General features: G+C 36.4%; 1 protein-coding gene across 4 annotated transcripts in view; it reads left to right on the forward strand.

The window, feature by feature from the left end:
* The window catches only part of GLRB (glycine receptor beta), a 50,771-nt gene that overhangs the window by 22,957 nt on the left and 14,488 nt on the right, over nucleotides 1–13,326 (forward strand). For 3 of the 4 annotated variants that reach the window (XM_017805917.1, XM_017805918.1, XM_017805919.1), the window contains exons 6-8: nucleotides 1,753–1,835; nucleotides 4,496–4,636; nucleotides 8,008–8,160. In XM_017805917.1, coding sequence (XP_017661406.1) covers nucleotides 1,753–1,835; nucleotides 4,496–4,636; nucleotides 8,008–8,160 — 377 coding nt within the window. The remainder of the gene's footprint in view (nucleotides 1–1,752; nucleotides 1,836–4,495; nucleotides 4,637–8,007; nucleotides 8,161–13,326) is intronic. The other variant, XM_017805920.1, reaches the window with a different exon arrangement.

Raw genomic sequence — 13,326 nt, forward strand, 5'->3', positions numbered from 1 at the left:
CTAGTGCTCACATCAGGGACAGTAAACAGTGGAGTCCCACAAAAAAAGTTTCAACTAGGTTTTGTGCCTTTCAACATAAATCATCTGGAAAACTGTGAATTTCCAAGTGCTTTTGATGATACCAAAATATACAGAACAGTAAAGGTAAGGGACAACATAAGAACAACAAATTAATCAAATGACCAGGCAACAAAGCATGAGATGAAATTCAAAGTAAATAACTGAAAATTATGCATGAGGAAAAAAATTATTGTAACATCACATAAAACCTGATTGGTTTTGAGGTGGTTATCAGCTAAGAAAATTATCTGTGAGTAGTAACAGCTGATTGTATGAAAATGTCAGCTTATAGCTCAGTACTGTTTGAGAAAGTGATTTAAATTCTAGGAAGTATTAGGGGTGAAAGAGAATATTATGCCACTTCATAAATGACTGCTACACTTGGATCATGAATACAAAGTGCAATTCTGGTCTTCCCAGTGGGAAGAAAGGAGGCAAGGATGGTCGAAGGCACGGAACAGCTGAGCAAAGCAGAACTTTTCACGCTGGAAAGAACGAGATAATTGAGGTGGTGACACAGAGATCTCTAAATCACAAATGGCACAGAGAGAATGGATGGACATTGATTTTTTTGCCTTCTTTTCCAGTAAAAGACCTATGAAACAGACTCAGGATATATATAAGGAGATTATTAGAGTGTGTGCAGCTAAGCTATGATGTTCTTTGCTGCAAGATGATGTGCATGTTAAAGGTTACATAGTGTCATCCTTTCACCCCGGCTGATAATTAAGTACTACATAGCTGCTTGCTCACTTCCCCCTTGCCCCTGGCCCTGGTGGGATGGAGAGGAGAAGCAGGAAAAGAAAGCCCATAAAAGTCTTGAGTTGAGAACAGTTTAATAATTGAAGCAAAGTAAAACAAAATAATAGATGTCATAATGCTAATATTAATTGTAATAAAAAGGAGAGGGAGGGAGAGACATAAAACCCAAGAGAAACAAGTGATGCAGAATACAATTGCTCAACACCTGCTGACCATCCCTTCCCTGCTGCCTCCCATCTTCTTGTGCACCTGCTCACTGGCAGAGCATGGAAACTGAAAAGTCCTTGATTTAGGGTAAGCACTACTGAGCAACAACCAAAACATCAATGTGTTATCCACATTATTCTCATACTGAATCCAAAACACAGCACTGTGCCAGCTGCTAGGAAGAAAATTAACTCTGTCCCAGCCAAAACCAGGATACAGATTCCAAAAAGCAACCAGAATCAAAATAGCTTCTTGGAGACAAAAAAATCTGTCAAGGTCCCTTAAATACTGAAGCATCACTTCTGGTTTAGGGAGTCCTTGAGATGCAATTTTTGGGATGTTGCTGAATATCTGGAAAAATAACATTTCCAGATTGCCATGGTATCATATTCTTTTTTAGGGGTCTGACATTGGCCACTGCTGGAGACAGGATTCTGCTCTGTATGGACATTTGGTTAGGTTATTCTTATGACCTATATGTATTTCATCTTGTATTAGTAATTCTCTAATTTGTGAACTATTTTGTGTTTAAAGCCCTCTACAATTTTTTCCCCTATTTTATACAAGAGATCTCCATTTCAAACTGCTAATTATAACTTTAAATTTTGTTTCTGCTATTTTAGAAGATGAAAATCAAATGCCTGTGATTTTTATTTTCTTATGACCATCTACTACTTACATGGCAGCTCACACTGTTTTTAAATACCATTTCTGTATTTTCAGGTTGTCTATTACTCTGTCATGCCCTTTGGACTTGACCTTGTTTCCTATGGATACACAGCGCTGCAAGATGCAATTGGAAAGCTGTATGTAAATTATTCTGTGCATAAAAACAGTTCTCTTCTAGGCATGCATGAGAATCAAACAAAAATTATCAGTTCTGTATTGTTCATGTCAGCATTTTTAATGAACTGTGAAACTGATACTCACTGGTTCCTACCAATGTACATTTCCCTATCAAAGATATTTCTTACACTTATGGCACTGTGCACTCTTGGTTTTAGCTTTTGCTATCAACCATAATGACAATTGAGGAGTTTTATAAAAACATTTACAATAAACTTAGTCAAATGGAAACACATATCATTTGGAAAAAAAGAATGGCTTCCTCAGGTAGTTTTAACTTCCATAACCTGTGCTGCTTTGGAGGTTGTTAGGACCCAATTTATCCCCTTGCATTGATGATGCATGGTATTGCTTGAAACCCCTTTAATATGGTACCAAAGGAAAAGTATTTGATGCCAAAGCAGTGATATCAGTTAGGGTGAAATGTTTTGAAAGTGCTTTCAAGATGTGTTGTGGCTGTAGTCAGGCGTCTGTTCCTTACCAATCCTGCCCTGGTCTCCAGGTGATTTAGTCTTATGATGGGGCATACAGGTCTCATCTCTGAAGGGCATCATGCAGACAAAATGTTTCTAAAATCCATCTTCTTTCTCGTACCCCAAGTACACGAGTGTTTACTCAACTATAGCCTTTTTCCAACACTTCAATCCCTGGTGATCCCACTTTCATAGTAATTCTGTTTTCCTGAATAAGGATGAGTATGGAGCAGAGAGAAGGAAGGTGACTTGCTCCAGCCTGTTCCTGCTGGAACACAAAAACTTGTTCAACTTTTACTCCACCAGCTCTGGTGGGAAAGGTGAGGTTAGGGAAAGGAAGTCACAAGTGAAGAAAGAGCAAGGTTAATCAAAACTGGGCAGGGTATCCCAGTGGGGACAAGGGTAATAATAATGATAATGATAATGATAATAATGATAATGATAATAATAATAATAATAATATAATTGTATTAGAGTTTTCAATTTAGTTTTTGATTTCCTGCATTTATCTTTAGAATTGCAGTATGTCCACAGTAGTTTTGCTCGTCACTACGTGTACATTAGCTGAAGTAAACTCTTATGGTAAATGGAAATTAGTTTGGGGTTAAATTGGAATTAGACAGTAATATTAATAGAAGTTTGCTCAAGCTTTCTCAGTCCAGGTTGCTTCAAAGCATTTCAAGGAATAGTTATTCAAGAATGAACTAAAATGCATGCTATGTTGATTTATTCAAATTCAGCATGAATTTACTTCTTTAGAAAGACAGTGTGCTTTCTTCTACCTTTTAATTCAGTTGTCAGAAGTAAGAATGGTACCTACGACCTCCTGTCTGCCCCTCCAGTTCTTTCCCTTTTAGCATTTGGCAGTTTTATTCTTCTTAGGTTATTTTCAAATCAATGTTTTGTTTCTACTTGCTAGATTTCAAAATCAAAAAAGGCCATCAGTTTTTACTGAGCTGTTCTCATATCCACAGTTATGATCCCCAGTTCTACACATTCTCTATAGACACAAATTTCACTGTCCAGTAATTGTTATCATAAAGGATCTTGGCAGTTTTGTGATATGCTAAGTGTTGGAAGGGGATGAGACTGATTTTATGAATGAAGCATTAAAACAACTCATTTTTTTGATATTATCTTACTTTATGGAGCTTTGGGACATTTTGATTTTCATTAAATTGTGAGGAATCATAGACACACAATAGAAACCTTATGAACAGTTTCACTTTTTTAATTACAGCTGCTTTTAAAAAGTTAAAAAAAATAATCTAATGCCTCCAGGAAAAGAATGGCTGTTTAAACATTTTTAAGGGCTTTGAACTGCAAAAGACTGCATTCCAACTCCATCTTTTTTATGTTTTCTCATCTCTGTTCCCACCTAACACACATTATCTCTGTTTGAATTAAGTTAATCTTTAATAAACAAAAGGTAGCAAAAAAATGGCATGTAAAATCATGGTTCTGATTATGAACATTTAATCAATATTGCTTTATGCTTGAATATTGTGAGTCTAACTTCCGCTGCCTCTTGCTCGGTGGTGGTGTACATATCATGATTTAGACACTCAGAGGTGTGCTGAAGTCTGTCCATACTCAGGAGGTCATGAAGGCACTGAACTGATTTCTGTAGGACTACACATCTGCTCAAATTCCTGATCAAGTATTTCCTGAATGGAAATGCTTTCATGAGTCAGGGCTTTTAGTCTGAAAAAATAAGCAGAGAGGCTGTTTTACACAAAACCCAAGATCCATCACAGTAATGGAGTTGTTAAATTCTTTTGAAGTTACTTGGATTCGTGAGTCCTGTTAAAATTCAGTACATTTTTCATGCTTTACTGAAGTAGAGTATGAATTAATATGGAGGCTTGAAAGCTGTGGAGAATAGAGCTTTGCTTTCTTTGTTTAAACAGTACGAACTGTAACAAACACCTTTTCGTCAGCTGATAATGTAATGTTCCACCCATCAAATCCTAATTTAGGCCTATGCAAAAATTCAGCTTTGAATTATTTAATTTTTGTATTTATTTATTTGAACAGGAACTAGAAAGAAAAAGACTGAAAGGAATATGCATATGCTAGATTTTCTTGCAGAGTTTAGTCTGATTGAGGTGGTTTTTTAAACAATTATTATTATTTTGTTCTTGTAGTTGGTTACACAACTGATGACTTACGGTTTATCTGGCAGTCTGGAGATCCTGTACAGCTAGAGAAAATTGCTCTGCCTCAGTTTGATATTAAAAAGGAGGATATCGAATATGGTAACTGTACCAAGTATTACAAAGGCACAGGTAGGTAATCTAAGTGATTGCCTTCGTAAAACCCTTTTAAGCTTCCTTCAATTACTGTTTATAATTAATGGTTAATATTCCAGTCCATGTCTTACATTTCATGGGATAAAATAGATTACTTTTAACTAATAGGTAGTTTATATAATGGTAACTTTCATATGTGATTACTACAAACTAATTCAAATATAGAGACATCTAAACTGAAGATGGGATTAAAGGTTTGTTTTGGTTTTGTTTACATATCTTATCATCTTCTTATCAGCATTCACTTTTTATAGTTCTATTACCTGTTTATGCTGGTAAATGTCTAACCTTTCTGAAAGAGTGTTCACACAGAATCATGCCAGTTGCAGCAAAGTGGGTAAATTCTGATTTTCTGGTTCAAATTTTGTTCCATAAATGGATAGTATTAGAGTGTAACTTCAAGTGCTTCACCCTGCAGGTTCTTCCTTTCTCTAAGTGTTCTGGAAAGTCTGTCATTATAGAAAACTGCTTAAAATTCTCTGCCTGTATTTATTTAATCCTACAATTATTTTCTGAATGTGAGCACAGATTTATCCAATGGTTTCTGTACTCTGGCTTTTAATGATTTATCTTTTCTACTTTGATTCGTTCCTGCTTATGATTATATCCAAACTACTGACATACTGTGGCAACCACAAAACTTTCTACAAGAATGGAAGTCAGCAGGTGTATTTTAGGCAGTGCCCTTGCATCATATAAATAAATCTCCCATTAAAACTTAGTGAGGGGGACTGTAGTGCTGCAGCCTCTGAGGACCCTTTGCAAGTTTCTCGTTGACTGTTCTGCTGAAGTGGAGACTCTTGTTACTTGTGATTGCTCCTGAGCCTGATTTCAACTCTGAAAAGATCTCAAGTAACCTTAGCAGATCTCAGATTTAAGAATTTAACTTGAAGAGATAATAAAAATTGAAGTGGAGTTTGTCTACAAACTGCAAAATGAGTGAGTTCTTAGCCTAACTACATAATTCAGCATCTCGGGTGATTTAACATTTGTAAATAATAAGAAATTAGCTCTCTTCAAGAAAATTTTACATTTGTGAAAGCACATCCAACAACTGGCAGTGATTGCATTCAAATCTAAGTCAGGATGTGGTAGAAACTTACTTAGTAATGAGAAAATGTTTCTTTCTTAATTAAACAATGAATTTACTGAAAATAAATAGGCTATGAAGTAGTGAAAAATTAAGGAAAAGGATCTTGCATCTTGCATTTCCTGAATGAAATCCATACAAATTAGATAATTATAAAACTTGCATTCTATTTGAGGCAAAAAGAAAATACTCAAGATTGCTGTCTTGTTGTTGAAGTTATCATGATCATTTTGATTTTTGCCCTAAATCTGAAATTAAATGTCTAAACAAAATTAGATATTTTAGATATTTTTAGGGACCTTAAAGAAAAGAATGTAAGAAAAATCAGTGGTGTTCTCTCAAGTTTTACCAGCTTGTGACCACAAGTTAAAATGACACTCTGCAAAATGCTCAGTAAAATGCTCGCATTTTGTGTGTATGTGTGTGTGCTTTGGAACATTAAAGAAAGAACAGAGAACCATCAGTTAAAAAATTAATTTTTTAAAGTTTTCACAACTCTTTTATTGCAAATCCTTTCTGTTAAGAATATCCATTTAATCTCATAATCAAAACTGGAATTAATACTTCAGTAATGTGAAAGGAATATTTAATATTTTAATACTCTGAAGTATTTTTAAAGGTGTTTTAAATACTCCATTTTTATTTACTTTAAATTCTTATGTTGATGGTATTTTAAAAATACCTTCACATACAGAGTTAAAATTAATTCAGCTATGGATTTTGCCAGATAATCAAGAGAAGTGTTGCATGAAGGAGCAAATTTTAAAATTTTGGCTTATGTAGTAGATTCCTGCCTATTGCAAAGAACTCAATCTTTACTGCTTATTTTTGTCAACTGACATTTTATCATAAGTAAGCTGAAAGAGGGTCACCAAATTTGGGGAGATTTTGTGGCAATAAATTGAATATATATATTTGCAAATTGCTTGTTATTCATCAACTGTGTGACAGATTCAGAAAGGTCCTTGTGAGCTGAATGGTGAGGGCAATAGATACTATAGTCTGTCTGATGAAAGACTGTTTAAATGAAGGCGTATGGAATACATTTCCTACATAACACAAACAATGATTTTGAAGGTCATCCCTCATTTGAAAACAAAACCTAAAAGTATCTGGAAACTATTCAGAAATTATAGAGGGATAACTTTTCAGCCAACAGAACACTGAAACTGATAGAATGGACGATAAAATACAGTACTGAGAAGACACTAGTCTTCTACACAAGGATGTTTTTCTTTAATGTTTTATTATTTTGTTGTTTTGGTGTTTGTATGCCTAAACAGCTCTTTTATGTCATTGTACAGCACTTACTTGATAAAATATGGACGATAAATAGAGAACTTTTTGACAGATTCTAGCTTCTAAATTAGCTTTGCACCAACTGGATTGATAAACATGGTCCAATCTGAATTTTGAAGTTGTTGTAATATAACATAGGAATGCTCTTTCTTTGTGATAGAATAGTTTCTGAAGGTTTTTTTTTACAACACTGTTGTGTTTCTATTAATATAAAAATGCCAGTTCTGCTAATTGAGTGAAAATATGAACAGAATTTATTTTCTGGCTATCAGATTTCTTGATACATTTGTTATCTCCAGCAAAACCTCTTGTACTACAACCTTATTTTTTATTGAATTATCTTAAACAGATATCTTCTGAAATATTTTGTGTGCTTTAGATACTCATTTTAAAAGATTTTTTGCAGTATTCCTTGTTTGCAAAATTTACAGCTTTTCTAGAGCCTGTTTTAAAAAGTCTGTACCAATTTTAGAAGTCACCTATATCATCTTTCAGTACGGGGGAAATCTGATTAGAATCAAATTCAGATCCCCTCTTTCCATTCTAAACGTTCTAGATTAATATTTCCGAATTCCACCTTTTGCACAAATTAATGCTAAGTAGGATTTTCAGGTGAGCTTAAGCTAGTAGGACTGCTAGACTCCGTGGTTTTTATCTGGATTGCATACTGCATCTTGAAGCCAGCATCAAGATGAGAGTCAGTTTGTCTTCCTGCTACTGATGTGCTTTGAGAAGATGGAGGGTTCCTTATAGAGCACCGATAATACTGCAGCCTGACCACACTTTGTGGTTATGTAGATCTGTGTTTTAAATTTTTTTTTCAAATTAAACTCTTTGAATTTATAAAGACAATTGAATAATTGAACTTCTGCTCTTAAATAGAAAAAGGCCTGGAAGATATGAATCAGAGGTTCACTTGCAAAACACGTTAAACATTAATGTGTTTATTTCTTTAAAGGTTATTACACTTGTGTAGAAGTAATCTTCACTTTAAGAAGACAAGTTGGATTTTACATGATGGGTGTTTATGCTCCTACACTGCTAATTGTTGTTCTATCCTGGCTGTCATTTTGGATCAATCCTGACGCAAGTGCTGCAAGAGTCCCGCTGGGTAACCTGTGTTTTCACATATGTCACAATCCGCTTTAACACCGTTCTGAGTTGCTTTGACTACATGACACTGGACCCTGAAAGCAACTTCACTTCCATTATTTGCTCATCATTTTCACTGAAATCTCCTCATTCCTAGTCTTCTAAAATCCACCTCCACATTAAGACTTCACTTGACAGTAGTTCCAGCATTTGTGTGACAAGTACACTGTGTCTGCTCCTCTCAACCTGGACAAATCTGACCTTATCTATGTACAGGTGATGCTGCAAACACTGTGGCAATATGAGGTTTATAGAAATTTGAACATTTGAATAATCGGTAGGAAAGCAGGATGATAAGTAAGGCTCTAAAAAGCTACCTATTGGAACAGCTTTTCTGAAGATTAATAGAAACATAATGATGTCCAGAACATAACTAGTATTCTTGTTACCTGCTTGGCTTTATTTCATTAGAGACTCAGTTCATGAGAGTACTTCAACCGCATGTGGTCAGCACAACATAGTAGGCAGGCCCTTAATTTATTATGAAATAGTAGGACGCAGAGTTACTAAAACCATTATTATCTTGGCTAATTGTATTGTACATGGGACTCCAGTTCTGAGGTGGCCAAACTTGCTGACCCCAGTGAAATGAGGAACCAGGCTCTTCCATCTTGACTCTTCTATTTGGATTCCATTCCCCACGCTCTGGCCTCCCCGTGCTCCCCTTTTGCCTGGCACTCCCACCTGCCCAAGCCCATACTTTCCAAATCTTTGCCATGTCCCAGGAGCTTTAGTGCATCTGTTTTTAAGATCTCAGTGGTGCAGTTGCAGAATCCCTCCAGCTGCCTGTCTTCCTCAGAAACCTCTTAAGCACACTGGAATCTCCACAACCCCACAGGACATGACTCCTGTGCAGCCTCGTGTGCATTGAATGTGTGCCGATGAGCTCTGGAGACCCTTGGAGTCAGGACCTGCCACGTCACTTTACCAATTTGTGTCTGTGATCTGCAGAGTCTTGCAGTAGTGAGTAACTAAAATCTCTGTGTTAGGAGTGAGCTGGAGCAGGAACAGAGTTTTTTATGTGGAAAAGCATCCACATACCCCCTGGCCTGAGCTCCATTGCTCTCATCTCAGGTAATCTGCCATGACTCTTCTTCCAGTGATATGACAGAAAAGCAGAGCTGCAAACCCCCCCAAAAATAAGAAGGGTGTGAAGGTCCTTGAATATATTCAGAGGAGGACAGTAAAGTGGTGAAAGGACTGGAAGGTGTGTCCATGAGGAGTGTCTAAGTATTCTGTGTTTGTTTAGTTTGGAGAGAAGGCGTCTGTGGAGCAACCTCATTGCTCTCTACAGCTTCCTGAGGAGGGGAAGTGGAGAGGGAGGTGTTGGAATGTTCTCCCTGGTGTCCAGTGACAGGATGAGTGGGAATGGTTCAAATCTGCACCAGGGGAGGTTCAGACTGGATTACTGAGAAACAGTAAAGAACAGGCTTTCTTGAGAGGTGGTCAAGCCTGACAGGGTTTAAGGGTCATTTGGACAATGCCCTTAACACACTTTAGCTCTTGGTCAGCCCCTGAATTGGTCAGGCAGTTGGCCTGGATGATCTTTGAAGTTCCCATCAAACTCAAATAGTCTGTTCTATTCTAAAATCTGGAGAACCATGGCTGGAGCTCTACTTCTGGTTTGTGAGCCACAATTGGCTACTTTGCTGTAAATGAAGTAAACCACATTGTATTCAGTCTATCTTTTTTCTAGAGCTCTATTTCAGAATACAAAGAAGCTTTTTTTTCTTTTGACCTTTAAAAATATTAGTAGTTACTTGGAGAGGAGTCTCAATCTGTTTTTAGTTTCATGGCAAGTAACAAATACAATCTTTTAGCTTGAAAAGTCGCGAGGATGCATTCCATAATGTGAAACATTAAGAGAGCATTTTAAGAGAAGAAGAATGGGGAAAATGTAAGATGCATTAAATTAAAAAGAATGAAACAGGAACTGGAAATATTTTTCACATAGGAAATTCAAATACGATTGAAACCAAGCTGTATTGCCATTTCTGTGATGCAATGCTTCACATAGCAAACCAGAAAGGCTTATTAATTACATAGGAGATTTATAAGAGTCTTAGTGCTGATTCATGTCACACAGATGTCTTTGTGACTAAATATGCATGCTTATTTATTTTTTATTTGTTTCATTCATTGTAAGCGTTTATTGGCTCCTTTTATGTATTAGCATTTCTGAAATGCTTCATTTTTAACAATACTATTGGCCTAGTTATGTGACTTTTCCTGAATCCCCAGAGAAGCAAAAAAACCCTCCAAATCTGACCATTCTTTATCTGAGTCAGTATTTAGTAATGAAGGTTGTTAATACTTTCACTAGGGTAAGATTTATGTTTCTCCAGTGTTCAGGAGAGCAACAAACTAACTCTTCTAGCTACATCCTTGAAGATAGTTGACCTTGAAATATGGCAAGATTAAGATTTGTGTGTCAAATGAATGATATCTAGCCCAAAAAAATTGTTACCAATGGCTAGATACAGATGTCATCATGTGAGAAGCTACTTCAGATTTATCTACTAATATCTTAATGCAGTCATCCCTAGAATTAAGTGCTGTGGGCTACTGCTCCCCATGGCAAGGCATCTCAGAAGTTTCCAGGTGATTTAGGAGTACAAAACACATGGCAAGCCAGTAAGCAGAATTACGTTTTTATAGACTGTTGTTCTGGGAAGAGGATTTATGTTTCTTTGAAAAAAAAAGGCCTATATCTGTGTAAGAACTAACTAAATTGCAAGCCCTCTTTATACCTGTTTCATTTCACCCAACTAAATCATCTGGTGGTAGAGAAATCCACGAAGGACTGGGATCTGGACAGCTGTGGCTGAGCAACATAAAGGCTGATATCACTGAATGCTTCTTTCTAATTCGATGCTGGTGTTTCACCTTTTATTGAGCCTGACACAGGACTCTGCTGTTCTTTACAGGTGGAAAGGATGCCAGCATCCATTGAAAAAAAGTCCTTTCCTTCCTTCAGTGCTGTGTTATCCCCAAAGGGAGTAAGATCTTCCCTGGAGCTATAGGGATCTGACGGATGTCAGACTTCTGTCCACCCACAGTGGCCTAGCAGAATGAAGCATTGGTCCAGAGTGAAGGTGGGGGTACAACAGGGTAACTAAAAGCTTGGAATACTGATCAATGGTGTGTTGCCCCCATACAAAGGACAGCTAGGTCTCCGGCCAGGCACGCACCACTCGCCACTCATCACTCTTGTCCTCAGATCTGTCTTAGTTCTAGTCATTTATTTTATAAATTTGTAACAACTGTAGGGTTTCAAAGGAAAGGCATAAAGATATATGTTACAACTCTAATATGAAGATGGATTGGCAAGATGATGTCTTTTAGTTTATGGAGATTAATGAGAGAAGAGAATGTACTAGAGATATCAAATTTAACAGAAAGCAAGTCAGAATATTAGCTTTTTCAATAACATTAGTAAGATAAACCCAGGCATTTTTAAAGCAGCAATGTAAACCAGAAAATATTATTTTTTACTGCACATAATTAACCTGTGGAATTTACTGTCAGGAGATAGTGCTGAGGTCAGTAAATTGGTTAGATTCAAAAAAAGGGAGATTTATTTCTCTGGCATGTGCTGAAATGCTATGCTGAACTGGCATTTTCAGACATTTACATGTTACTGTAGGTCATTTTTTAAAATAGTAGCTCTGTACAATCATGCTTTAGACTGGAAGCTAACTAACCGTACTGATAAAATCAAATTTTGTCATCAAGAGGGATGCCACACTAGGGGAAAAAGTGAAGAGGTATTTCCTAAAAATGCCAGCTTTCCCTTTACTTTGCAAGTGTGGAGGAAGGAGCTCTAGGTCCCTTCTCTTTAGTGCTCCCTAAGAAGAAAAGGAGAGATTTTTTTGTTTCCCCTTTTTTTTTTTAATAAATAATCTTTCAGTTTATTTCTTCATGCTCCTCACTCACATTTCAGCCTTAAGCTTTGGACTGTGCTAGGTAGGCACCTAGTGCAGCTGCTGCCAGAGTACAGCTCTGGTACTAGGGTCTCCAAGGCCATGCCAACTCTCATCAGGCAGCAAATGGTTGCTTAATAGAATATTTATGTGCTTCTGTCTCACTTTATTGTTACCTTGAAAACCTAGAAGCTTCTTAGACTCTGAGAATGAACCTTTCATTGTAAGAATCCAGAAAAATGGAATTAGCTGCTGGTCACCATGGCCTCAGTTGAAATGAGTGATGAAAATTCATGAACAATGAAAGCTCCACAAAAATATTTTCAGCTACTAGAACTTCTAAGTTAGTTCTGTAGAATTCAATCCAATAATGTAAGATATAGTATTTTAAGGTCTAAAAAGTTGGTGTACAATTTTTTTTGGCACCAGGCATGATAGTAAAACTCACATATTAAGATACTAAACACTTCTAAAGTCAGTAGGAAAAAATTGCTATATCCAAGATGTTGAGCCAGTCCATATCATTGGTTAATTTGGTTATTCAGGGTAAGGGTTATTCAAACAGCATGCTGGACATAGGCAGATGTGTCCTGTATATGTTAAGAGGCAGTACAGCCTTATTTGTACTTCTTATTGAAGGTTTTTTGTGATCCATCCCCAGCCAGCAGGTGTTGGCAAGTGAAAATAATTTTTTTTTTAAAGAAGTATTCTATGCTTACTTTCTATCCTTATGGGCACGTTTGTACCTTAATGCTTCAGATACAATAGATGGAAAATAAGCCAGAGTGGACACTGAGGATTGTCTGTTTAGTATTTACCATATCATTCTGTTCTGAGGTAACGCATCTGCCCATTCTGTATTATCGCCATGGACAAAAAAAAATCCAACTTTGCAGTGATCCATCAATACTAGATATTTATAAATAAAACATCATAAAATTCTGTGGTTTAAAATTGCATGACTGTAAACATTTCTTTACGCTTCAGTGTTTTAGCAGCTAGTGAATTGCCCATTTGAGATTAATGCCAGATAAAGTATCATGTCAATTTTACTGAAATCCAAATAGGAACAGTAGCAAAAGAATGTGTTGTTTATGATCAACTAGAATTGAATATTTTCATAGGCAAATACAGATATTTTCAATATAATTAATATTTTCACATCCTCAGTTACTTAAAATCTATCTGAAGAAAATTATCTC

The sequence above is a fragment of the Lepidothrix coronata genome, unplaced genomic scaffold (assembly GCF_001604755.1).
Source record: "Lepidothrix coronata isolate B3197 unplaced genomic scaffold, Lepidothrix_coronata-1.0 Scaffold13, whole genome shotgun sequence".
Taxonomy (NCBI): domain Eukaryota; kingdom Metazoa; phylum Chordata; class Aves; order Passeriformes; family Pipridae; genus Lepidothrix; species Lepidothrix coronata.